We start from the raw sequence: 25,963 nt of genomic DNA, 5'->3' as shown, positions 1-25,963 counted from the left end.
TCCTATGAAGTTGTATAATGCCTATACTAGGTACCACGGGTACTTGTTGATTTGAGACTAAACATTACACACTTCCTGTACTCATGGCACATGGATTCAATGTACATGTCATGGCTGCAGTATAAGAGGAGAAAGGAATGACAAGAAAACTTAAGGAGGGAAGTACAGTTGTGATCACCTCATGTGACACCAGGCATTTGCTAAGGTGTTTACAAATATGTTTAATCTCACAACCACCCCATGAAGTGAGCATATTCTTTCCCATTCTACAAATAAGAAAACTAAGTCTGAACGGTTATGCAGTATTTCTGGGTTCACGTGGCAGGTTGAGGGCTGGGGTTCCACCCACCCTCTTACTTCAAGGTGCTGTGGATGCCTTCAATACACTGCGGTTCAAAACAATTTCTCAGCCCCTCCGTGAGTCAAAAGCTTATCTCCTGAGGGGATGAGAGGGATTCAGAACAGACTGACACATTTTCCATCATTTGCACAAAGCAGAGTGTACAAAGCACAGTTGTGTAACACTGGGGATCTAAAATATTATCTCAGCCAAACCGGACAGGCATTGAAAATCACACCAGGCTGGGTGGTTTTGCAGAATGTCACTTGTTTAAACTTCCTTTCATCGCCTTGTCAGGAAGGAGAAAGATGCAGTAGAATCTCTCAGTCCTCTTCAGAAGAGCAAGCTGTTCAGGGAAATTTATTTAAAAAGGTGTATTAGAGTAAAAACAGGTCCACTTGGGGCGGCGGGGGGGGGGGGGGGGGGGGGGGGGGGCAATGATCCCATATCCTAGGTAATGAGGCCATTGAATCAGCTGGTCTCTGCACATCTTATGTAAGAGTGGCTCAGTCTCTGATTCAGTTGGGAAAATAAGAACAAAATTTAATGGAGATGTAGGTTGGCACAGCAACCGTCCTTTTTTTTTTTTTTTTTTTTTAACTTACACCGTATGTTTACTTGGGTTTGGGGGATCGGGAATGCTGAAAATCATTTGGAGGAGAAAAAGGGGCCCTCCTTGGCACTTCACGGAGTTGCATAACTAGTGGCAAACTCCTACTTTGGAGACAGATTTACACCCAGGTGAGAGACGCGGTCCTGCCTCTTGCTAGTTCCCAGCCCCACTCATTGCATCCGCTGGAGAGGGGGGGGTACCTGGGGGCTGAGTTGCTGGGGGCATTTCGTGAATGAGGTACGTAGGAACTTAGAAAATGCTAGTGATTACAATAACCCCTCTGATAAAAATCCATTAGATAGAGAAATATTTTTGGTATCAACAAGCCTCATCTTTTTATTCCACCAAATTCTAGGAGGTGCGTTGCGGTGCCATCTTTGCGTCCCGGTTCTGTTTACCAAGCGGTATTCCCCACAACTTACAGACGCGGGGTTTCGGGCCCGCGGTGACTGCGCGGGCCTGGGTTGCGGGGGGGCTGGCGGGGCGCTCTCAGGCCCGGGCAGGGGGCGTTCCGGTCGTACCCCGCCGCCCGGGCTCGGAGCTCCGGCCGCGCTCCGGGCGGAAGCAAGCCCCGGAGGCCGCGGCCATTACATAACTGGGATGATGTAACCGCTGGCGGCTCCCGTCGGGAGCGGGGGCGGTGGCACCCGGGGCGCGGGGCCGCGGGATTCCGCGTGCAGCGCGCGCCCCACCGCGTCTCTCTGGCGCCGCGCCGCGCGGTTCGTCCAGGCGCTGCGGGAACAACGAACTCAGGCTGCCCCGGGGCCGAGGGGGTACCGAGGGGCTGCGGGGGGCGCTCCCGGGCGGGGGGCGGGCCGTCCGCAGTCACGTGGCGCGCCTGGGCGCGCGCGAGCCGGGTCGGCGGGGACGCGCTCGCGGCTTCCTGATGTGGCTGCACAGGCAGCGACTCCGCTGCCCGCGGCCCCGCCGCCTTAGGCTGACGTGGGGAGCCCGGCGGGCCTGGGGCCGGGCGCTCCGGGGCGCGAGGGGCGGGGCTTTGCGGCTCCGGGCCCGGACCCGCTGACGTCAGGCGGCCCGGCGTCCGGGAGCCTCCGGGCGCTTCCTTGGCGGCCGGCTGGGCGTCGGGGGGACTGTCTTCGTGGGGCTGATTTTTGCTGGGGCTCGTTCTAAACTGCTAGGCGAGACTCTGGCCGAGTACTCTCCTGGGTGCGTTCCTTCTCACTAATAAAATGAGGCTTGTGGACCGTGACCTTTCGCTGCAGGGGGAGCATTCCGAGCGCAGGTTTCAGGGCGCTTTGGGCTGTGCCCCAGGGGTGAGGCTGGTGGACGGTGCTGGATGGTTTCACCGCCCCATGGTCACACCTCGCTGTGCCCCGCCGGCGCGCCACCTCATTGTGGTTTTAAAGTGGCCAGTTCCGGGGGGTGGAGAGATGGTTATATCTTAGAATTAATTAGGCTTACACACTGGCTCTCAACCCCATGTGAACATCTGAATCACCAGGGGAGAATGAAAAATACCGGTTTGGGGGCCCTGCCCCTCGAGGTTCTGACGCAGTGGGACTGCTATGGGGCCTAGACTGACATTCTCTAAAAATCCCCTGGGCGATTCTCACACGCAGCCCAGCCATCTCTAAGAGACTTCTCCCTGCACTAAGGTGTTTATCAGTTCCTCGGGCAGCCTGGGCAAATGCCCTCTACAGGACGCGAGGCATCATTGCTAGGGCAGGCCGGCTGCCGCTTCCTTCTCTCCACCCCTACCCCACCCGCCTACGGGGAAGGTGCACCCTCCGAGGGGCAGAGCTACGGGGTGGTGGGAAGTGCAGCTGTCAACCCCCACCCACTGAAGTTAGGCGAATACTCTGGCAGCCTTTTTCTTTCAAAGGGATGTATTCTGGCAATGGCCACTATTTGCTGGGTTTTTCCGTGTAACAAAGAATGCAGCTCGAAGAGCATGAGTCAGCTTTCTTTCCCAGGAAAATATGCTTCAAAAAGTCCCCAGGCTCTTCCGTGGAGGTGGAGGGTGGCACACTTGGGTGGGTATCCCTGAGGTTCTGCATTTGGTAAACTGGAGGGAAAGACAACGCCTTAAGTTGATTTCAGTGTGAGAGTATGTAGTTTGGGTTTACAGTGTTTTTTCTGTGGACTTTCATAAAACTTCCCTCTATAGGGCCTCTAGGCAGCAGGATCTAGTCAGTCTCCTAAACTTGCCCCAACCTAAGAATTACCAGGGGCAATTAAAACAAAAGCAAAAATCAGTTTTTTGCCTAAAACCTCTATCAGGTGTGGGTGGGACCTGAGCAAATTGTATATTGGGTATGCTGGGGGAAACAGATGCCTGGGAGCTTGCCCCCTGGGGATTCCTATTGTCAGGGGATGGGGAAACACAGTAAAGTGGTTGCTTAGTTTGAATCAAATTCACCTGGAGAACATAGGAAACCACAGATTGCTGGTCCCCACCCTGAAGTGTCTGACCCAGTAGGCAAAGAACACATTTGATCCTGACACCGCTTGTCTGGGGACCACCACTGGACACCACTGGTGTGGTAGAAGGCGCCCCTGGGCCGGATGTTGAAAACCTCCTTCCACTTTATCACCTACCATTTTGTGACCTTAGGTATGTCATTTACCTCTCTCTGCATTTGAAAGTGAGGGGCTGATATAAAGTTTTTAAAGATAAAATGCTTCCCAAAAGAGAGAACAGGAGGATGCAAAACAGCTAAGTCTTATTGTTAACAACAGATTGGCCTGAAGAGAAGAATCCTTGTGTTGAAGGCAAACAACAGAGGGAGGGTATGATAGGTCCCGCAGGCCAGCCTGGCACCACCCACTTGGCAACAGCTGGCAGTCTGAAGTTTGAGGAAGAGGTTTAATTCACAGGAGCTCCCCTCACCAAACCTTAGTCTCTAATAGGGTCAGTGTGGTGGCCCAGAGGCTCAGGTTTCTTCTGGCTGGTTGTCACAGAGAAGAGCCTCTCTGCTTCCTGCCCCCTGGAGAAGGATCTTCGGGGCCAGTTTACTGAGTGTTCTCTAGTTCCTGCTCTCCTGGCCCTTTTGTGGTTGGGGAGCTCTCACTTGCTCCACACCAGTGCCTTCTGGAGAGGTACTGACTTTCTGTAAGGCCATGGCTCTTTCTGAGAAACTTCTTGCCTCTGCAAAAAAGTCATTTCGCAGTGATCCTGGGACCCCACTTGTAGGGGGAAACAAATTTTCCTCTTTAGTTATAGTTTAAAATGCTCTCAAAGTTTCTAATGATTTGAAGGGTTGAGGGACCAAATGAGGAGCTTAATTTTGAACAGGGAAGGTATTGATGTCATTATTAATAATAGCAATGATAATAGCAACTACTATTTATTGAGCTCTGAATTTATTCCAAGTGCAGTGATAAATGGCTTACATACATTATCTCATCTAGGCTGCCCAAGAAGTTATTATCCTCTTTCTGCAGATGAGGAGACAGGAGCTCCGAAATGTGAACCCAGCACATGAGATTGCACAGCTAGTAACAGGCAGAGCTTTAATTAAAACCCTTGCTGCCCTGGCTGGTGTGGCTCAGTTGGTTGGGCATTGTCTTGTGCCCTGAAAAGTTGCCAGTTTGATTCCCAGTCAGGGCACATTCCCAGGATGCTGGCTTAGTTCCTGGTAGGGGGCATGCAGGAGGCAACTGGTCGATGTTTTTGCTCTCACATTGATGTTTCTTTCTCTCTTTTCCTCTCCTTTCCTCTCTCTTAAAAAAAAAAAAAAAGTCAAGAAAACATCTTAAAAACACACACACAAAAAAAAACCCATGTTGTTCCATCCATGTTGTTATTACTGCTATTATTTTTAGTTTCAAGTCAACCTTTCAGGAAGCTTTGGAATAGTCAGAAGTCTTGCTTACCCCCACTAAGTGGGCCATTAACATCAAGAGCAATGGCAGGGTGTTCTCTGAGCTGCCCCAGATGAATTAGAGATGAGTTACAAATGTGGGACAGGAACATTCTTATTGGTCTCCTGACTGTGAGACAAGGGGTGATGACTTTCCCTGTGGCAATAATTTTCAAACCAAACCCAAGCTCATAAACATTCTTTGGCCTCTTCACCAGTGTCCAGGCATGTAATTGGCAGTTGTGCTGTACCAGGGCGTGGTAGGAGAGACCAGCTGTTGGCAGCCTGTGTATAAACAGGGCATGTGGGAGGGTGCTGGGCTTCTTGTAGATCCTTCAGGGGAAGGAGTCACATCCTGTGTTGCCAGGGAGAAACCACTGGGCTTGTTGAGTGAGAGAGGCAAGCTCTGAGACCCCAGGCTGCCTTATGTGAGAACAGCTCAGGGCCTCCTCCTACCAGTCCTCCTGCATGCCGCCCCCACCTCTCTCAGTCAATTTTGTGACCAGGAAATACTAGGAAAGTAAAGGTAGAAGAGGCATCTCAGAAGGCAGAGAGAAACAGTTAAGGAACTCAGGGTTGCATCTACTTATATGATGCTTTTGTACAAATTAGAAAACCACCTCCTCCTCAATTTGCTTTGCTGTCATCTGCCAGAAAGTTGTCCTAATGCAGATTCAAATCTCTCATCACTATGATGTGAATGGTGCCCCCTAGAGTTGTGCAGTGCACACCCTGTAGCCCTGAAGGAGCCTTCACTTTCTCTGAGGGGGAACAGAACTCAAATAACTACCTTCCTCCTCCTTCATTCCTTACTTGAAAATCTCCCCAATTTGCAGTGGTCCTGCTATAGCTGCATAGGGATCCTAGTCCTTCCATGCAGTAAGCATGATGCTAATGGTCTCCTAAGCACCCTTCCCTTACCCCCAAAATGGAAAAAGGAAAAATAATCCATCTATCAAAGGATTGTTTGTGGCAGAGGTGAGCGCTTCCCAGTATCAGAGGCAGTGGAGAAGGTAGTTTGGATGCCAAATTGTTGGAATCTCCAAATATTTTCCAAAGTGCAGGAAGCTAATGAATGGTACAGAAAATGTAGGGGCTGAGAAGATGGCACTGTTTGTGCGATCAGGGAGGGAAGCAGGGAGCTGAAGAAGGAAGGAGCTTTGTGATATGATGGGGGACAGCACTAAGGCCCACTTCTGAGTCAGGCTTCCTCCCTGCATGCATCTGTGTTCCTGGCTCCTTCCAGCCATTCTTTCTGTGGGTCTGCTGCTTCCAGGAGTGGCTATGAATCTGTATCTAAGGACTTTGTCCTGGATGACTTGGGGGTCCAAGCTCCTGGAAGAGCCTTCTTGGTCACCGGAGGGAGGGAACAGTGGCATTGGAAAAGCAGCTGCCATTGAGATAGCTAAGTGAGGTGAGCAGCCTGCGCCCTGTCGCAGCCTGGAGCCCATGTGACTGGAGAGTGCTCACCTCAGAGGCAGATCAGGAAGGGTCTCTCAGGCATATGCAGAAGTCCTGGACAATAATTTCATGGTAATCAGCACAGCTGCCTTGAGCTTTAACCAAGAGGTGGACAGAGAGTGACTGGAGAAGCCTTTCTTCAACATTTAATTAATTCACAGGAGAGCTTGTGTCCCGTCTACATGTCACAGTGCTTTCTGATTAAGAGCAGTGAGAGGTTCCAGCCAACCCTGGGCATCAGAATCACCAATGGAACTTTAAAAATGTGGATACTTGTCTCTAGCGCATGTCTTCTTAATGAGAACAGAGGATGGGGAGGAGATTGGGAGTTCACTGCAATTTGGCTGTGGACACTAGCGAAGAACAAGTGCCCCGAGAATAATGGGAGAGGGGAGTGCGTTGAACTTCCTCCCTTCTTCCTGGTGGCCTGATGTCCAGCCTGCCGGGTCAGAGCAGGTGGGGACTGTCTTCTGTTTCACTTCCCAAACCTTGATTCTGTGCAGAGGCTATCTAGGTGCCCATACATTATTTAATCAGATGAAGTCTCTGTCTGGGAAAATGCCAGAATTTCCTGCATGAACTCAAATGCCCTGGTCACTAAATGGAACTGTGGTGGCTAGAAAAGTCTGCCATGTCTCTCCAGAGCCTCTTCTCCAGGATAAGTTGATGTTCCAGCAGAAGTTGGGAAAATAGGTTGAAAATTTATCACTTTTCAAGATGCTCAAGATGTTTTACTTTTTTCTCTAAAATCAAGTTAGGCATTTTCCAGAAGAATATTATACCACTTGGAGCTATAAAATGATCTCCCAAGTCAAGGTAAGGATTCACTGCATCTTAGCACCTGAGAGGAGCTCTGAAGCGCTGTGGGGAGGGGCAGAGAGGAGAGGGGCCAGTTGCGTGGTTACCTGTAGCTTCCCATGAAATAGATCCCACTTAATAAAGCAGACTATTTCAGTGAAGAAAACCTTAACTGCCCCAGCTGCGGGATTCCTCTTTAAATAAAACTTGATTAATAATATTATGGGCTTTTTTGGACCACTCGATAAATATTTATCAAGTTTCTGCTACATGTTAGGCCAGTGGTTCTCAACATTAGACACACCTGGGAGCTTTGAAAACATATCAGACCTGGGCCCATCATCTGGAGATTTAAAAACTCCCAGGTGAGTATAAAGTACAGCCAGGTTGAGACCTCTGTGTCAGGTACTATGGGAAATGCTAGGGATAGAGGTGACTAAGACCAACACTTCTTATCCTTCATGTTTTTAGACCCTACATCCCAGATGTACTATCAGCAGAGATAGGCAGGGGAGCAGGTTCCAGGACCACCCAAGCTTGTTACATCTGCTGCTCTAACAGTGAAGACCATCCATTTAGATTGCCAGAATAGTCTCAGTTTCAGGTATTCTTTCTGTGAGTCCATATGTCTTAATTCTTCATTTGGAAAAACTGGTCTCCATAGTTATAGCTATCCCTAAAATTCAGTTGAATACCACCAGGTGGCACAGTTCCTCTGGTTTGTTGAGATCAAGACCTAGCCGAAGGTGCCAAAGGTGAGATCATCAGAGGGAGTGGTAACCTGGTGAGCTGCTCTTGGCCCCTCCTGCTGGGGGTTTCATGCCTCTGGGTCAGTGCCTGTGCTGTTGACAATGCCCTGTGTCTGCGCATCTGCTCTGTAGGCAGCCTCAGCCAATGGAAAGCTGGAGCTGTGCTTTTCAGTGGCTGGGTTTGACCCCAGATAATCGAGGCTGTGAGGTTTGACCCCTCACCCTGGGCTGCCCTTGAAGCCAGCAGTCAGGTGCAGATCCCTGCTGCAGGAACATTATACCAAACATTGGCACTGCTGGGGTTTCCACCTCAGAAGGAGGCCACATCACTGAGACATATGAAGGGTGGCTCAGGGGCCTTAAACCAAGCTGTAAACTGACCCAAAGGCCTTCCAGTAAAAAGAGACAACAAACATTTAGTCTTGCTGAGACCTGCTTTCTAATAAAAGATTCCAAACCTGGCTCACACTATGTGGTCTTCTTTTTCTGAGAGAGTGGGACCAGGACCAGCTACATAATTTGTGGGGTCCAGTGCAAAATGAAAATGTGGGACCTTTGTCTAAAAATTAAGAATTTCAGGACAATGAAGGCAGCACATTAAAACAAGCATGAGGGCCTTCTGAATGTGGGGCCTGTGCACCTGCAAAGGTTGTACCTCATGAAGTCAGCCCTGGGTGGGGGACCTGAACCCCCACTGTACATGGAGAGTAGGGGTCCCTGGGGATGGCCCTCGATGACCACAGCCCCTCACTGTCACTAGAGAACGTCCTCCCTTCCATCCTCCCCCACACCCCAGAGTTTCCTCCCCTCACTTGTGAACCTGCTTCACTAACTGCCCGCAACAGAGGGGCCCATGGCAGGGGACTGGGAACTGGCAGGCAGAACCCCCGCTCCCTCAGGCTTGGACGATGGCCAAAGAAAAAAGAATCCCGCAATCTAGAATGGAATATTTTGTATCTTCTCATGAAGGTTATTATTTTTTTCTCATCAGCATTTTCAAAAGAAGTAGCTGTTCCTTTCCCTTCTCACCAGAAACCCCTAGTCTCAGGCCATTAGATGCCTTACAGAGGCTTAGTGGTGGCATGAGCTGGTGCGAGGGTGTCTAAGTCTTCCTCTAACATCTGCAAGTGCCGCTGCGATCTGGGCTGCAGTTCTTGAGATTGAAAGCTGGCTGTCTGCCTGCTGATAACTTTTGGTTATGCTGCTAAAAGATGCAGCAAGAATACTAATCTCAGGCCACCAGCAGAGGGTTCACCTGGATCCCAGCCCCCTGTGGTTTGGGCCACATTTTTTACAAAGTAGATTTATATGGAAAAAGATGACAATATGGGTCTGTTTATAATACTGAGCCATCCTTTTATCCAACTCCACCATCTTTGGGAAGCATATAGAGCTGAAAGGGGAGCAAACATGTTTTCTGGAGTGGGGAGACAGGGAGCTCTTTACCTCCTGCCCACCCACCCCCCCTTACACAGGCAAGAGATGGGATTTGAACAAACACCTGGGAAATTCCCTCCTCTTTTGTCTTTTGGAGTGGCCTGCAGCACTGAGAGCTCGGAGGGTCCAGGGCTCAGAGAGCCTGTCTGCTCATCCCGTAGTATGGTTTCCCTGACTCAATATATTCTCCAGACTCTGCCAGAGATCAGCTGCTCCTGCCTGTTTGTGAACATGCCCCTCGGCACAGCTTCATCTGGTCCACCACACACAGCCCCACACAGACAGCGTAGGAGTGGGAAGGAGCTGGGTTCTGAATTGAGCCCCGGGTCTGTACTCACTAGCCTTGTGAGCTTGGGCAGTGTTCTTAGCTTCCCACAACCCATTTTCTCATCTGAAAAATATGGGTGATACTGCTTTATTCATTGTTAAACATATATTTGAGTGTGAACCATATGTCACGCAGCATGCTAGGAGACAGAAGCGATAGAGACAGATATAGCTCCTGACAGTCTTGTGGGGGATTCCGGTGATTAGCAAACAGTTTCCATGAAGCCTGTGTGCCACCCTGGGTCTGCCTGCCCAGCGGTGTCACAGCGGGGGTGGGTGGGAGAATGGGCGGTATGGATCCCACAGTGTGTTTCTCCAGCTCCCACATCAGCCAGCTCCTGGCTTTTGGTCAATGAGGGTATTAGAGGAAGATTGGTAGTGGGAGGAAGGCAGAAACAGGATATTCAGCTTGCGCAGCAACAGCTGAATCTCCATTTTGGTTCTTCCTTCTGGCAGCCACCTTGGCTCCTGGGCTTGGGTCCCCCTCATTTCCTCTACTGTTTCTCCAGCCTCAGGCTGATAGGAATCTTCTGCCGTTACTGACCTCTGGGTTATTTCTTCAGTCCCACTGAGTTCTCACTTTGTTTCATTCCCTGGGAAACCAGTCCCTGCATTCAGTTCTTTCTGTTGGAAGAGGTCTCTGTTAGATCCTTACTGATATAACATGGTAAGTGCTAATACAGGGGAAGTTCAGGGTATTTAGTATAGGACATACAACTCTCAATCAGTAGGAGAAGGTTTTATTATTGATTTTATCAATATTATTTATACTAATATTACCATTCCTAACATTACATTCTTTGCTTCAAGTTCCCTAGTCCTGCCCTGATTCAGTGGGCATTGGAAGCCAGCAAGCTCCCAAAAGCAGAAGAGGTGTGTGGTAGAGCACTGAGGGCACTGGAGGGACTGGTCCTGGCTGCATGGTTGGGTAGACATCAAAGAGCAGTGGTCCCTTGGACAGGAGGGCCTGGGCAGGGTGTGCAGCAGGCCAGCTGAGTTAGGGGAGCATGGGCAAGCTGGGCACCAGGGAAGGCATGAGGTCTGGTGGGAGTCCAGTGCTTAAACCCCCTGGCTTGGTATGATCAGAGGTGTAGACTGTCCTGCCAAGGTGCTCTTTCTGGAGAGTGTATGTGTGACACAAGCTTGAGGGAAAGAATGCTTGTCACAGCACACTGCCTGCTCACCAGTCCACTCTCCTTGGCTCTATGTTCCCAGTAGTTCTGCAAGAGAAAATCGGAGTGGACCCTCCTTCTTCAGCTTCACGTTGCAGTTCATTATTGTCTTGCTGTCTGGGTAGTAGGACACTGGACTTCTGTCTCCCTAGTCAACACTTTTTAAAAATAAATTTTAGAATAGTTTTAGATGCACAGAAAAGTTGTGAAAATAGTGGAGTTCCCATGCCCAGTTTCCCCTTTGTTAACATCTTGTTAGTATGGTTCATTTGTTACAACTGATGAACCAATATCACTACATTACTATTGGCTAAAGTCCATACTTATTTAGATTTCCTTAGTTTTTACCTAATGCCCTTTTCTGTTCCCAGGTTTCATCCAGGATACCACATTGCATTTAGTCACCATGTCTTCTTATCTCCTCTTGGCTGTGACAGTGTCTTTTACTTTCCTAGTTTTTGATGATGTTGATAGTTTTGAGTAGTATTGTCTGGCATTTTGTATACTATCCCTCAATTGGGATTTGTCTGATGTTTTTCTCATTATTAGACTATAGTTAAGGGTTTTGAGGAGAAAGACCACAGAGCTACAGTGCCTGGGCAACATTTTAATTCCTGTCACACTCCTGATGTGGCTAGAAGATGCTGTAAGTGTGCCCTATGTCTTGTGGGAATTCACATCAACATCAAAACATCAAGATAGAAAATAGGGGTTTCTCTTCTCCATCTCTCCCAGGTCAATGTGGACTTCCAATGTCTTGAGAATTATTAGTTTAGCTTCCGGAGTACTCGGCATTAATATTAACTACCACCTCATTCCTCTATAGCCATTTCTACTTCAGAGGGGACCTGCATGCACTGTTTCCCATTTGCTCATCAGATTCACTCTGACGAAGGTAGAGGGATCCCCATGATGTCACTTCATGACTCTTGGACCCCACAGCAGCTAAATGGTGGCTCATCGACAGAAAGGATTCAGTGAGTTTTGTCAAATTTCAATAACCAATTTCAATATCCAGAGTTTAAAGTTAGTACAGTGGGACCAGTAGCTCCTAGGGCAGGCCTTGTCATGTGTAGATCAATCAGCATCAGGGTTTGTACAGACATGCATGTGTTCCTAGTGGCTTCCCCCTGGCCATAGCAACTGCTGGCCTCATCTTCTGGGTGCTTTCTGGCCTCCTATTTTCTCCCAGAGGGAGAGAGATGATTTCCTTCATCTTTTCAAGGGGCTTCATATCACCAGGCTCAGTGGTTGATTTGTCTGAGGCAGTGATTCTCTGTTCTCTGCTGCTACCCCCTTTAATGCTAAGACACCTCAGGTGCCTCCACAAAACTCAGGGAGGTTGTGGAATGTTGAAAGTAGAACTGATTTTAGTTCACCTGCTTTTGCTGCTTTTTGAACCTAGGTGTTACCCAGCACTGTGGGTGGGAGGGAGTTTCAGGTCAGCTATGGAGAAGGCTTCAGAATGAAAGGATTAGGTGTCTAGACTCAGTTTGCAGTCACTGTTGGAGGCTCACTGATGACTCAGGTGTGAATTGGCAGCCTGTGTTCACTGTGGCTGGGCAAGGCCTTCAGAGACTTTTTAAAAGAACCTCGTTCTGTATAGACAATGTTTTTCCTGTCTTTTGAAGGTAGAGGAAATTCATTTGTGCCAGACTTCAGCCGAATATGGTATTCAAGTAGACTATAGGCTTTGAGTCACGAAAATATGGGTTTTCTCTGTTTTCTTACGCTCTGAGACTTTGTCTCAGGGTGAGAAAATAATGTTTTAAGATTACTAGAAAGAAATTCTGACTGTAGCCTTGGATTCTATGGCTCAGTTAAAGAAGAAACTGAGGCAAGGTGCTGAACTCTCTGCTTTATCAAAGGCGTGGCTCTTGCTCAGAATCATGTCTGTAGGCTCAGTTCTCCGGTCTCTGCAGCAGCAGGAATCTCTGCCTGGGGTTGGTGATAAGGAGCTCAGAGGGGATATCCTCACGTTCACTGGATGCTGAGAATACAAGTTTGATTCATGTGCTGGGTACAGAGAAAAAGGGCAAAACCACCAACATACATTAATCATCAACATGTATGACTAGGTGTCCAACCATAAGGGAAAAGGGGGCATTCGATGTGGGTCTTCCATCAAGGGGTTCTCAGTGTGGTGGAGGAGGGGCTGTGTCTAGAGATAACCATAGCACAAGGCAGAAATTAATATGCATCATAAGTAAAGACTGAGTCACAGAGGAAGTGTCTTTTTATAGTTATGATGTGACTTAGATATGGTCTTAGGAGTAAAACCTTGACAAAAAACCCTAAATGATTGGCAGCAGGAAACTATGACACATTCATGCAAAACTATGTTATGAAGCCATTAAAAGAAATAACATCTCCAAAAACATCTCTGAAACATATTGTTAAGTGAAAAAAGATGTAGAGCGATGTATTGTATGATCCTATGTGTATGAGAAGGGGACACTCATGCACATATACACAAGTGTAATCACACATACAGTATGTTTAAAATGTATAATATAGTGCTTAACATGTGTGTGTATCATACTTAAAATATGTGTCTAAAATATTTAAATAATATATTATTTTTAAATGCTTAAAATATTTCCGGATGAGTCACAAGAAACTGGGAACAATGGTTTCTTTCTGAGGAGTGAGACTATTACTTTCCATTTTGTATCATTCCGAATGATTTGATGTTTAAAACCATGTACATGTATTTTTTTTTCATTTAAAAAATATCAGTGTATATCTTTTTTTAAGAAAATATTTACAACTTTTTTTTTCTATTCTGGTTTAGAACATCTTTCTGCATATTGTGGACTTGTCTGATCCCAAGAAAATTTGGAAATTTGTTGAAAATTTCAAACAGAAACATAAACTCAATTTTCTGGTAAGCTTTATAAACATAAGGAGAAGCCGAATCTCTTTATATTGACCTTTTAGTAAGAATCTTTCACTCAATCGTTTCCACTTATTACATTCAATCTAATGAGCACATTGCTTAGGTCTGTGGGGAAAGGAAGGGGCTAATAATAGGGTAAGTACCTTGGGAGGATAAGGTTGTTCCATTTTTCATAAAATGACCATTTTTATATCTGTATTTCTGAGCTCCAGAGATTTGGGGATTGGTATATTAAAATTAGATGCTCATGGAAAGAAGAAAATAAAAAGCTTAGTCTGAAAGAATGCCTGCTGCAAATAAGCAAATCTTTTGATAGCACAGTCAATGTGGAACTCCAGAGAGCCAGGAGGACACAGGTGGAACAGTGTCTGGCTGTTCCTCCCAGATATTTCACTTTGAACTGAGCTGTTGTTCTACCCAGATAGTTTCTAAAGTGCTCCAAAATGCCTGTGTGGGCCAAGGTTCAGGCTTGTGCTGTCTGGTTGGCTATGGAGCATTTGAGATGAAACTAGTCCAAATTCAGACATGCCATAAGTATAAAAATCAACTGAGTTTGGAGATGTAGTGTGAAAAAAACCTATTTGTAATATTTTTATATTGATTACATGTTGAAATGATTATTTTGGATATATTGAGTTAAATAAGATATATATTATTAAAATTAATTTTACCTGCTTTTTACCTTTTTAATATGACTACTTTCTAGAAAACTTAAAATTATATATTTCTCCTAAATGGCACTGGTGTATACAAATTCTCAGAGCACCTTATTATGAATTAGGTTGCCTGGCCAAGCCCTCATAATTGAAGATCTCTTCACAGTTCTATGGCTGAGCCTTCTGCACAAGTGGCATTTTCCCAGAAGAGGTTTGGAGTGAAGGGACAGTTGTTGTCATTGTCACTTGAATGTGGGACTGGTGGTGGCAGTGGAGGTTTGGAAACAAGTCCTTTGGCCCTATTTTCTTTTCTTTTGAAATGACAACTGTAATTTCTAGATCAATAATGCAGGTTGCATGGTCAATAAAAGAGACCTCACAAAAGATGGACTTGAAAAAAACTTTGCAACCAATATTCTGAGTAAGTATATGCAGTTTTATTGTTTGTTTTAGAAAAATAAACATAGACATAGATGACACCACAGAGGATCAGAAAAACATCAATCAACCTTCTGGGCCCTTGGTCCATGGCAGGACTGCATTTGTTTTAAGTTTATCCTTCACTACATTAAAAAGCATTCTCTTATATAATATGTGTTAATGCCAGAAATACTTAGTATTGTTAAAGCATTTCTTTTTCTGGTAAGTTCAAGGCTCATTATAGACATCATTTTGGCAAGGAGAGCAAGTTCATCTCAGGTAGAGAGTGCAAATATAAAAACTGCAGCCAAGGGAACTTCCAGCCAGGGCTGAGGAGGGTACAGCCATGAGAAAAGACCACAGATCAAGAAGGACATTCGCTTAGAACACGGGACACCTGGGGGCTGCTTCCTGCTCTGTAATAACAGACTGGCTCATTTTATGCCAGGCTAGTGGTTCTCAAATTAGGACCTGCAGCATCAGCATTACCAGGTAACTTAGTAGAAACGCACATTCTTGGACCCCACCCCCAGATCTTCTGAATCCAAAAATCTGGCTGGGGGCCATGAAATCTGTGTTTTGACAAGCCCTCCAGATGATTCTGTGCACTAAAGTTGGAGAACCAAGGTACCAGGCTTTTAACCTCTTTGGATGTTATCCTTTTAAAAAAAAAAATTTATCTTTATTGTTGAAAGTATTACAACAATACTTTCACTCCATTGACCCCCTTCACCCTGCTCCCACTCCCTCCCCAGGCCTTTACCACACTATTATCTGTGTCCATGGGTTATACATATATGCATATAAGTTCTTTGGTTAAACTCCCTCTGCCCCCCTTCCCTCTGAGATTCCTCAGTCTGTTCCATGCTCCCATGTCTCTGGATCTATTTTGTCCGTAAGTTTATTTTGTTCATTACATTCCACGTATAAGTGAGATCATGTGATGTTTGTCTTTCTCTGGCTGGCTTATTTCACTTAGCATAATAATCTCCAGGCCCATCCATACTGCCCCAAAGGGTACCAGATCCTTCTTCCTTATAGGTGCATAGTATTCCATGGTGTAAATGTACTATAGCTTTTTATCCACTCATATATTGATGGGCACTTGGGCTGCTTCCAGATCTTAGCTATTGTAAATAATACTGCTATGAACATAGGGGTGCATATATTCTTTCAGATTGGTGTTTCAGGATTCTTAGGATATATTCCTAGAAGTGGGAACACCAGGTCAAATGGCAGTTCCATTTTTAATTTTTTGAGGAAAATCCACACTGTTTTCCATAGTGGTTGCACCAGTCTGCATTCCCACCAGCAGTGTACTAGGGTTCCCTTTTCTCCACATCTTCACCAGCATTTGTTTGTTGATTTAGTAATGGTAGGAATTCTGGCAGGTGTGAGGTGGTCCCTCATTGTAGTTTTAATTTGCATCTCTCTGATAATTAGTGACGCTGAGCATTTTTTCATATGTCTCTTGGCCATTTGTATGTTCTCTTTGGAGAAGTGTCTACTCAGGCCCTCTGCCCATTTTTTAATTGGGTTGTTTGTCTTCCTTGTGTTGAATTGTATGAGTACTTTATATATTTTGGAAATTAGCCCCTTATCAGATGTATCATTGACAAATATGTTCTCCCATACAGTGGGTTCTCTTTTCATTTTGATGTGAATTTCTTTTGCTGTGTAGAAGCTTTTTATTGCGATATAGTCCCATTTTCATTTTTTTCCTTTGTTTCTCTTGCCCTAGGTGATGAGAATTCTGCTATGTGAGATGCCTGAGATTTTGCTGCCTATGTTTTCTCCTAGGATTTTTATGGTTACATGACTTACATTTAAGTCTTATATCCATTTTGAGTTTATTTTTGTGTATGGTGTAAGTTGATGGTCTAGTTTCATTTTTTTTTTTGCATGTACCTGTCCAATTTTCCCAGCACCATTTATTGTAGAGACTGTCTTTACTCCAGTGTATGTTCTTGCCTCTTTGTCAAATATTAATTGAATGTAATGGCTTGGGTCAATTTCTGGGTTCTCTGTTATGTTCCATTGGTCTATATGCCTGTTCTTGTGCCAGTACCAGGCTGTTTTGATTGCAGTGGCTTTGTAGTATAGCTTGATATCTGGTGTTGTGATCCCTCCAACTTAGTTTTTCTTTCTCAATATTTCTGTGGCTATTCAGGGTCTCTTTTGGTTCCATATAAATTTTTGGAATGTTTGTTCTAGGTCTGTGAAATATGCCGTTGGTATTTTAATAGGGATTGTGTTGAATGGATGTTCTCCTTCTTGAACCAAGGGGCCTGGAGGAGATTATTTCAGTGCTGTTCAGCTTGGAGATGCAATGAATCTAAGATTCTCCCCAGTATCTATACCACTTTCTCATAGTAAGTTAAACTTTTAATGAGGTGTTTTAATTAAATATCATCCTAAGTGACAAGATGGACAGTAGGGGTTGATGTGGTTGCTGGGGTTGTTGAGGGTGTCCATTAAACAGCAACCCTTCTCCCAGCCAAGAACTGAACAGATTGAGGAGTAAGGCAATGGAATAATAGATGCAAGTCAAAACATCACTGTTGTTATTATAAGGCTAATTGAAGGGCATGCTCAGTGTGAGAACCAAGTGGGCTTCCTAGTATTAGACCCAAGAGTTAGACTCATCTTATTGCAGCTAGCTGGCCTAGGACAGCCACCACCACCTCCTTTCCAGGGAGAGGAGAAAGGGGCAGCAGAGATGAGTATGCCCACTTTGTTGTTCCCAAGTTTACTAAATATATTATTAAGTGATCCATTTCCCAGGGATGGAGGAAGAAGAGGGGGAGGGAGGACAGAATTGTACTCTCTCCATGAGAAAGGAAACATCCGAAGGAAATAAGTGAGGAAGAATCTTTCTCCCCAGTGATGAGGTTGCTTTTTTTTTTTTTTTTTTAAACAAATACCTAGCAGCTTGCTGTGAAATTATGCAGGTTTAGTACAAAATATTTCCATCTTTGACTTTGGTCCAAATGTGGTATTATTGCCCAGGTTCCTGTATGTGGGATTGTGCTCAGTGTGTCTTACAAGTCTGTTGGATGGCAAAGACCTCTGGAGTGCTGCAGATAGCCTCCCAGGTACTGCTTAGTTGGACCAACTCTGTGATTTGTGGGACCCAGTGCTAAACAAAACTGCAGGGCCCCTTGTTAAAAAATTATTAAGAATTTTAATATAATGACAAGAGAGCATTAAGCCAAATGTAGGGCCCTTCAGTAGGACTGCACAGGATGAATCAGTTCTGCTGCTTACCTACCCATCCAGAATTCTACTGGGTGTTTCCTGCATGCTCGGCACTAGTTAGTGTGGCGCATCTACATATGTGATGTAAACCTCATGACCACCCTGTGATGGAGGTATTCCTACCTATACATAGCATATAAAAACTAGTACTGAGAGAGGTTGCATACATTGGCCAAGGTCAAGTGGAGGAGCCAGGAGCCAGAATTTTAACCCAAATCCATATGCCTCCACAGCCTATGTTCATATCCAGGACACAATTCTACCAACCACCAGCATTTCCTCCTCAAACTCAGCACTGTATAATCATGAAATAAGTTCTAAGGGACCAGCCATGCCAGGGAGAGGATGGGCCACAGCTGGGGGCGCTACTTAGAGGGCAGTCTGATATGTTTACATTAATTGAGAACATAGATTGGTATGATAGACTTTAAAGGCTGCCTTTTGATATATGGCTAGTTATGTCATACTTTTGTATGGATCTGGTCTGCTTCTAAGAACCTTGATATCTCTTCACTTTCATATCCTTTTTGTGTCAGAAACATTTTATCGATCTCCCCAACCTCTCTGAGAGGCATAATCATTCTCATGTTTTGATATCTAGTCATCCTCTCTAGAGTGGAAGACAAAGTACACTGAACAAAGAGGCGCATCACTGATGGAGGGTGCAGCTTAATGTGTCTGAGCAGAAACAGACAGGTTAAAATATTGTCACTCTTAAGCAGGTCCAGAGCTAAATGAACAACCCAGACCTCTGTCTGAGTCCTCGGAAACTGCTGGCTGCCATTCTAATATAAAACATATTTTCCTAGCCTGATTATGTAACATGGGATAGGTTGTTTTCGATTTTCTAAGATTCATTCGGGCCTCTAGAAACATTTCCAATCCCCAGGCAAACATTAGTAGATCCCTGAAACTCTGAGAAGAGGACAACACCAGTATTTGCAGAATTGATCCTAAAGCTTCAGAAGCTGGAGTTAAATGTGAGATTCTGTCAGAGCCCATGCCCACCCATGGCTCTTTGTGGAGATATCATAGTATGTGAATTAGATAAAGTTTGGGAACACTTCTCTTTAACTTTTTGTGGGAGTGGGTTGGTCATGGAAAGGCTTTCATAGTTTACCCTACTGTGGGACAAAAATGAGCTGCCCTAGATAAATTTGTGGGTAGATGAAGTGTGGGAGGCAAAGTGACCTCATGAGACAGATTCTGTTCAGTTGCCGTTCTCATTCATGTTTTGGGGCTTCCGGTCCTATACATTCTGCCTGTGAGCATTCAGTGGCATTGAGTCCGTGAGCAGTGAAGACAGATGAGAGGGAGGGAGGCTGTGCTGAGTACTCTGCTGGCAGCCTGCCACAGCCTAAGCGACAGCAGATTCAAACTCATCCACACCTTAGGCTCTCACATCATAGGTATGAGAGAGGACACTGATTCCACCTCCTCCAGAATAGCTGTGTCATCGATTAATTGACGATAATAAACAGGCTGTGGTACCTTCCTCCTTTGGCAGAAGGTTGGGGAGTGCAGTTTAGGTCATTTTGGAAGGGCAGGCCTTAGTACAGAGTAAATGTTCTGTCACTCGACATTCTGTTATTAGAAGTTCTCTACTCACTGGCATATCCCCACACCCAATAACTGCCATTTAAGGCAGGAACCCAAGATCCAGAAACATCATCATCATCATCATCATCATCATAATGGCACATGCTGAGCACTTTCCATGTGCCAGGGGCTGTACTAAGTGTTTTTCTTGGATTATCTCATTTAGTCCTCATAACAACTTTACAGATTTCACAGACAAGGAAACTGAGGGCCAGGAGTAGTCTAAAATCAGTCTATGACTCACCTTCCTAAACAAAGGACAACACAATTATAGTTTGTGCATTTTTAGTATAGGGTTATATCCGCCACCTATTACTATATAACTCTTCCAAAATCTCAGAGGCATCTGATAATAAGCATGTACTTTTATTGCTGACTTTTATGCAAGTCTGCTTTGTGGGCTAATCTCAGCTGAGCTCAGCGGGATGTCTCCAAGCAACAAGTTGGGTATGGATTATGCTGCAAATTCTCACATCCTCCTTGGGCCGTTGGCTGGCCAGAGTATGTTCCATGGCAATGGGAAAAGCCCAAGTGTGCAAACACATCTCAAGCCTGTGCTTGCTTCACATCTGCTAGTGTCCAACTGACCAACCCAAGTCATTTCACAGAGACCAAAATCAACAAGAGTTGGGTGTATACTCTTCCCTGGAGGTGGGAAAGAGGACATGGACATTGTCAAACAATAATGCACCACAAGGGTCTATTTTATTACATTCTGATTCTTTGGAAATGCGTCATCTAAGTTTGATGTGGTTAATATTAACCTAAATATTTAATGAACAAAATATCTTATTTGTTCAATAAACATTTATAGAATGCCTACTATGTGTCAGACACTGTGGTCAGTGATGAGGATTCAGAAATTAAAGGGACTCCTGGTCTAGTGGGGGAGTTAGACACACAAACAATTACGGTAACCAAATGGTAAGTTCTCTTTTCATCCATGAAGGGAGCGAGGGCATGAAGCCTCCGAAGAAAGCAAAAGGCCCAGTACTTCCTGGGCAGAATATTTCCTTAGACACCGAATGTGTTTGGTGCCAGGCATTCCTACTTGTCAATAATATTTACCCTGAGCTTTACCCATTCACCATTTTGCTTCTAAGACGTCCTTCCAGTTCACAAACCTTCAGGATTCTTAGAGATGCACAGCACCTGGGAAATATTAAGTACTGTAGAAATGTCAGCTAATATTGTTTTATCAACAAACCTCTTAACCTGGAATTGAAGTCCTTTGTTATTATACCCGACCTACCTGTCTAAACATACTTCTCCTCATTTCCCTACATGGATCCTCTTCCAGCCGACACATGGCTTTTGAAACATGCCAGGAGCAGTATACCTCCGTGCCTTTGTCCCCTCTGCTCCTCTGCCTGGAACACCCCCTTCTGGTTCACTCACACTTTTCTGTGAGGCAGCTGGGCACACCCCCAGCCTGAAGCTTGGTCAGTGCTCCTCCTCTCTGCTCCAACAGTACCCTCTGTGAACCTGTCTGAGTACAATAGAAATCACCTGTTAATAGGCTGGTTTCTTGCACAGAGCATGAATTATTAAAAGCAGGCACTGCTGACCCTTAGGAGGCACTCAGTCCATATTGGCTGAACTGACTTGATGCATGACTGGGTCAGTAGTTCAGTTCCGCCAGCTATATGACTTTTTGCATATAGCTGGAGGAACTATCTGCAACTTTCCCTTTACATTCTGTAAAGTGGGGATAATGATACTTTTATAGGCTAGGAGTTAGGATTAAATAAAGAGTTGTAAGTTATTTACCCAAAAGGAAAAGAAAAAAAGAAAGGAAAGCATTGGAGCTCTCAGCACAATGCTTGGCATGCAGTGAGTCCACTTCTTTGTAAAAAGCAGATTATTTATTACGGTTGTTTCTAGATGCCCTCTGTTACATAAAATTTCCCTCGGCCAAGAGACTAGAGGAAGAGGCTGACAGCTCCTTTATATCAAGAGTCTGTTGAGGAAACTTACATACGAGGCACTCTTGGGCAGCTGCAAGGCGCCATGTGGCAGGTGCTAAGGGGTTTTATAGAACAGGGCAGGATGGGTAGGGGTACTGGGATGTGACCCACCCCAGATAAGGGGAAAATGCCTTACCTGCTTGTCTGGTGAAGGCCATTGACCTGTTCCAGGGACCAGCAGGAACCAGCACACCATGGGGAGGGGTCAGACAGTCTCTGAGGGGATTTACAGGAAGCAATTGCTGTTCTGGCTGTGATCTAGCTTGAGGGTCCTTGAACAGCCTTTCCTCCACACCCTCTCAGTAATCAATAAACTCCTTGAAGTGGGGACTGTGCTCTCTTCAGCTTTGAGCACAGGTCATCCTGTTCAGGCCTAATAATAACAGATACTCAGAAGGATCAGTTGATGAGAAATAAATGCAGAGGCACCTTCCATGCCATGCTGTGCTGATGTGGGGTGGTCCTTGCCTGCCCACCCATTCCAAGGATAGTGGAGTTCACAAAGGGTGCAGGAGAGAGCCTCTTGGGGTGAGGGAAGGTGGTTCATGAGGGGCCCTTGACCCAAGCCAAGTTTCATGTTTCTTAAGAGTCTGGTTCTGGGCAAAATTGACAGCAAGCTGTAGTCACACAAAAGATGGACAGCCAGCCCCAGTGTCCCACTGGAGTTCCTATTGTTTCTCCACCTCCATCATTGTTCTAGAATTTTCTCTGTACCACCTCTCCTTTAAGAAGCTACTCAGAGGGAGGGAGAGAGGAAGATGGAGAGTGAGAGAGGAGAGGGCTGCCATCCAGCTACATCATAGGTCTCCTCTTAGGTTCTCTTATCCCATTTTGGAGTCTAGATCCCCAAGGTGCCCAGGCCCCTCCAATCTCTTCAAACAAATTAATGGACACTAGTGTGTTATCAGGGCCCCAGCAAGGCCAGTATGGCTTCAGCAGCATTCCACATTCTGGACCATTCCCAGAGCCCTTTCTGACACCTCCCCTCTCCCCTTCCTCCAAACATTTGTCTCCTTTCTCTCATTCCCTTAAGCCACACTCCTTTCTGGATCCCAGCACACAGCTTATTTTTCTTTGCATTTCTTTTGTAAGTGATATCGAACTTGGTGGTAATAGTTGTTTATTGGCCATTTGTATTTCTTTTGTAAATTGCCTGTTCATGTCCTTTGCTCATTTTTCTGTTGTGATGATCATGTTTTAAAGTGTTGATTTATAAGCCTTCTTTGACACATTTATCATATGTGTCTTTCCCCTTCATTGTAGCAAATTACTTTCTAATTTTTTTTTTGATCTTTTGGTTTGCCACACAGAGGTTTACATTTTTATGTATTCAGGCTGTATATTTATCATTAAGGCTGATTCATTCATTTTTATAGTAAAAAAAAGTCCCCGGTTACTCTACTTATTTGGTTTTCCCCCCAATTTTTAAAATATTTTTTTATTGATTTTTAAATTTTTTTATTTTGTTTTTGTTTTTCTTGTTAATCCTCTCCAGAGGATATTTTTACCATTGATTTTTAGAGAGTGGAAGGGAGGTAACCCAGTCATGTGCCCTGACCAGGAATCAAACTGGCAACGGTTTGGTGTATGAGATGATACTCAACCAACTGAGCCACACCAGCCAGGGCTCCCCATATTTTTTAAATATTATTTTCTCTTATTTAGTTTACTAATCCATCTGGAAGTGATTTTGGATCAAGTAGGTAAAGAACCTTCTTTCTCTCTCCCCCATCCCATATATATATATATATATATATATATAATTTTTAAATAAATAGTGTCACAGTACTGCTTATTTATTGCTCAAGCTTCCCTTTCTTTTGAGTTGTGATGCCATCTTTATCATATACCAAATTCTCCTTAAGTTGTTTCTCTTCCTGAGCTCTAGTCTGCTTCACTGTCAGGGTCACATTATTCTAAGCATTCACAGTACACTTTAATATCTTCTAGGGCAAGCCCCAGCTCATTACTCGTTTCATTCTTAAGACATTTTAACCCAGGGGATTGATAGCTTGAGGGTGAGGAGGGCAGACTTTGGGCAACAGGGGAGCCTGGTGGAGCCTGGAGCTCCTGACACTACACAGGAGGATTCCCCCCACACTTCCAAAAGAACTTTGGGGCACTGAGTGAAGCTCTTTGAAACTGCACTGGGAGTCTGCCTGGCCCTCCTAAGGAGAGAATGAATAAAAGTCAGAGCTCATTTGCCTGTCGGCTTTTGGTTTTCTGCCAGTCCTGGAGGCTGCTTTGGATGAGACACAGAAACCTCTCAGAGTTTGGCCCCCACCTGCCCTGCCCACCATTCCCCTGGTGGGTTCTGAGCCGCTGCAGTCCCCAGGTCAGGCTGAGCTCTCCCCCCAGCAATGTGGAGACTGCTCCTCCTGATCTTTAGCCCAAGGAGCACTGGCCCCAATCCAGGAAGTCAGCGAGGTGCCTGGAACTCATCCTGTCCTGTGAGCCCAGGTCCTTACCTGATTATCTGGCTGGGATTCAGTGCTATTCATAGCAGTTCTCCCAGTCACTCATTTGGGTGATTTTGAAAACAAAATCCCAGTTAAGCACCTTTGTGGTGTGTTTTTTTTTAATCCTCACCTGAGGGTATTTTTTCCATTGCTTTTCAGAGAGAGTGGAAGAGAGAGAGAGAGAGAGAGAGAGAGAGAGGAGAGAGAGAGAGAGAGAAACACCTATGTGAGAGAGACACATCGATTGGTTGCCTCCCAACAGGAGCCGGGGATCAAGCCTGCAACCCAGGTGCATGCCCCTAGGCCAAAATTGAACCTGGAACCCTTCAGTCCACAGCGAATGCTCTAACCACTGAGCCAAACTGGCTAGGGCCCTTTGTGCTTTTTTAATGAGCCGAGGCTCCAGTGCCCACACTCAAGTTCTCCCTGCTGTAAAGCAGGCTCTTTTCATTGAGTCACAGGTGTAGTAGTCTCCCTCTGATGTGACAGAAGGGAACACTATTCAGTCATCTTGATTTTGCTATAGCACCTGAAGCACAGCCCTAGTTTAGTCTGGAAGACAAGGAAGTGACAGCATTTTCACTATGTGTGAGTGACCTAGAGGCTCAAGGCAGGTGAATTAGAGGCTCCCCTCCCCTCTCAGGTGGATCATTCCCTTTAGTGTTCACATGTGTCCATTCCAATGTTTTAAAAAGACAACAAACACTGCAAACTCCACTTTAGGGTGACCAACCATCTGGGTTTTCCTGGAGCCAAGTGGATTCTCAGAACGCAGGATGTTTAGTGCTGAAACCGAGTCCTGGGCACACCCCACTTCATCTTTCTCCTCTCCTCACAACCAACCTCTCTCTTCACTTCCTCATTTCCTGTGAATACCGCAACCCAATTAGTTTCAGTTTTCTGCCCAACCACTGGCAACTGTCTTGCTGGGGTCACCTATGACCCTCATGTTGTCAAACATAGAGGACATGAGTCCATCCTCATCTCACCTGACCCCTCAGCAGTGCTTGACACAGCGGTCCATGCTCACCTGGGCCTCTCTGTGTGGGCCCTGTGAGTTCACGCTCAAAGTCCTGGCTCCTCCTGGCTCTGCTCCTTCTTCCTCAAGCTCCTTAGCTCACTGCAGCTTCTCCGCATACCTTATATGTTATAGTTCTTCCCAGCCAAGTCCTGGGCCCTCATCTCCTCACCCTCTGTATTCTCTTTGCCTGTGGCCCCAAATGCCACCATGTGCTCTAGCTCCCAAGGATCTCCATCCAGCTGAGGTCTCCTTTCTGAGTTCTAAGTCTGTATCTCAAATACCTCACACTCCACATAACAAAAATTGAGCCCTTAACCTTTCCTCAGCCATTTGCATCTCATCTGATCATCTCCACCCAGTAGATGGCATAGCTGTCCACCCACTAGCTCATCCTTGACAGCTTTCCTTTCTCACCTCTTGTATCCAATCTGTTATCATGCCCTTAAGTAGGCATTCATAACATTGTCTGCTTCTCATCATCTCCAGGCTACCGCTCCGCCCAAGCCACATCGGTGACTGAAATGTAGTAACACTTGGGCTCTTGGCGCCCACTCATACTCTCCCCCCACAAGTGGCTTCCTCCATAAAGTTGACAGAAAGATCCTTTAAAATACAAATCTGTTTTATTCTGCTTTAGGCCATCTCTTAGTGTCATAAAGGCTTAGTATCATTGGCATTGGCCTTCCAGGCTCCAGCCTCACCTGGCCTCACTGTGCACCCTGCTCAGCCAGCTTTAGCCACCCTCGGTGGAGCCCTTCAACCCAAGGCTCTTGGCACAGGCTGTGTTCCATGCCTGGAATTCTCCCCTTACTGTCCCAAACTCTCTACCAGCACTCTGCCGGCTTATTCCAGTTTGCCCTCTAAATCTTAGCTCAGATGTCGCCTCATTGCTAATGTTACCCTGCCACTGCCCCACCCCCCACCATGAGCTTCTAACAGCCTGTGTACACTCTTCATAGCACT

General features: G+C 45.7%; 1 protein-coding gene across 1 annotated transcript in view; it reads left to right on the top strand.

Annotated features, from left to right (window-relative positions):
• The first annotated feature begins 1,185 nt into the window (after positions 1-1,185).
• Positions 1,186-25,963, top strand: part of DHRS12 (dehydrogenase/reductase 12) — a 33,266-nt gene continuing 8,488 nt past the window's right edge. Inside the window, 7 exon segments of the mRNA XM_087813735.1 lie at positions 1,186-1,190; positions 1,586-1,696; positions 6,048-6,138; positions 6,140-6,191; positions 7,738-7,820; positions 13,516-13,608; positions 14,616-14,707. Coding sequence (XP_087669861.1) covers positions 1,186-1,190; positions 1,586-1,696; positions 6,048-6,138; positions 6,140-6,191; positions 7,738-7,820; positions 13,516-13,608; positions 14,616-14,707 — 527 coding nt within the window.

The sequence above is a fragment of the Miniopterus natalensis genome, chromosome 2 (genome assembly GCF_054644295.1).
Source record: "Miniopterus natalensis isolate mMinNat1 chromosome 2, mMinNat1.hap1, whole genome shotgun sequence".
In the NCBI taxonomy this organism is placed as follows: Eukaryota; Metazoa; Chordata; class Mammalia; order Chiroptera; family Miniopteridae; genus Miniopterus; species Miniopterus natalensis.
This window is presented reverse-complemented; position numbering and strand designations above follow the sequence as displayed.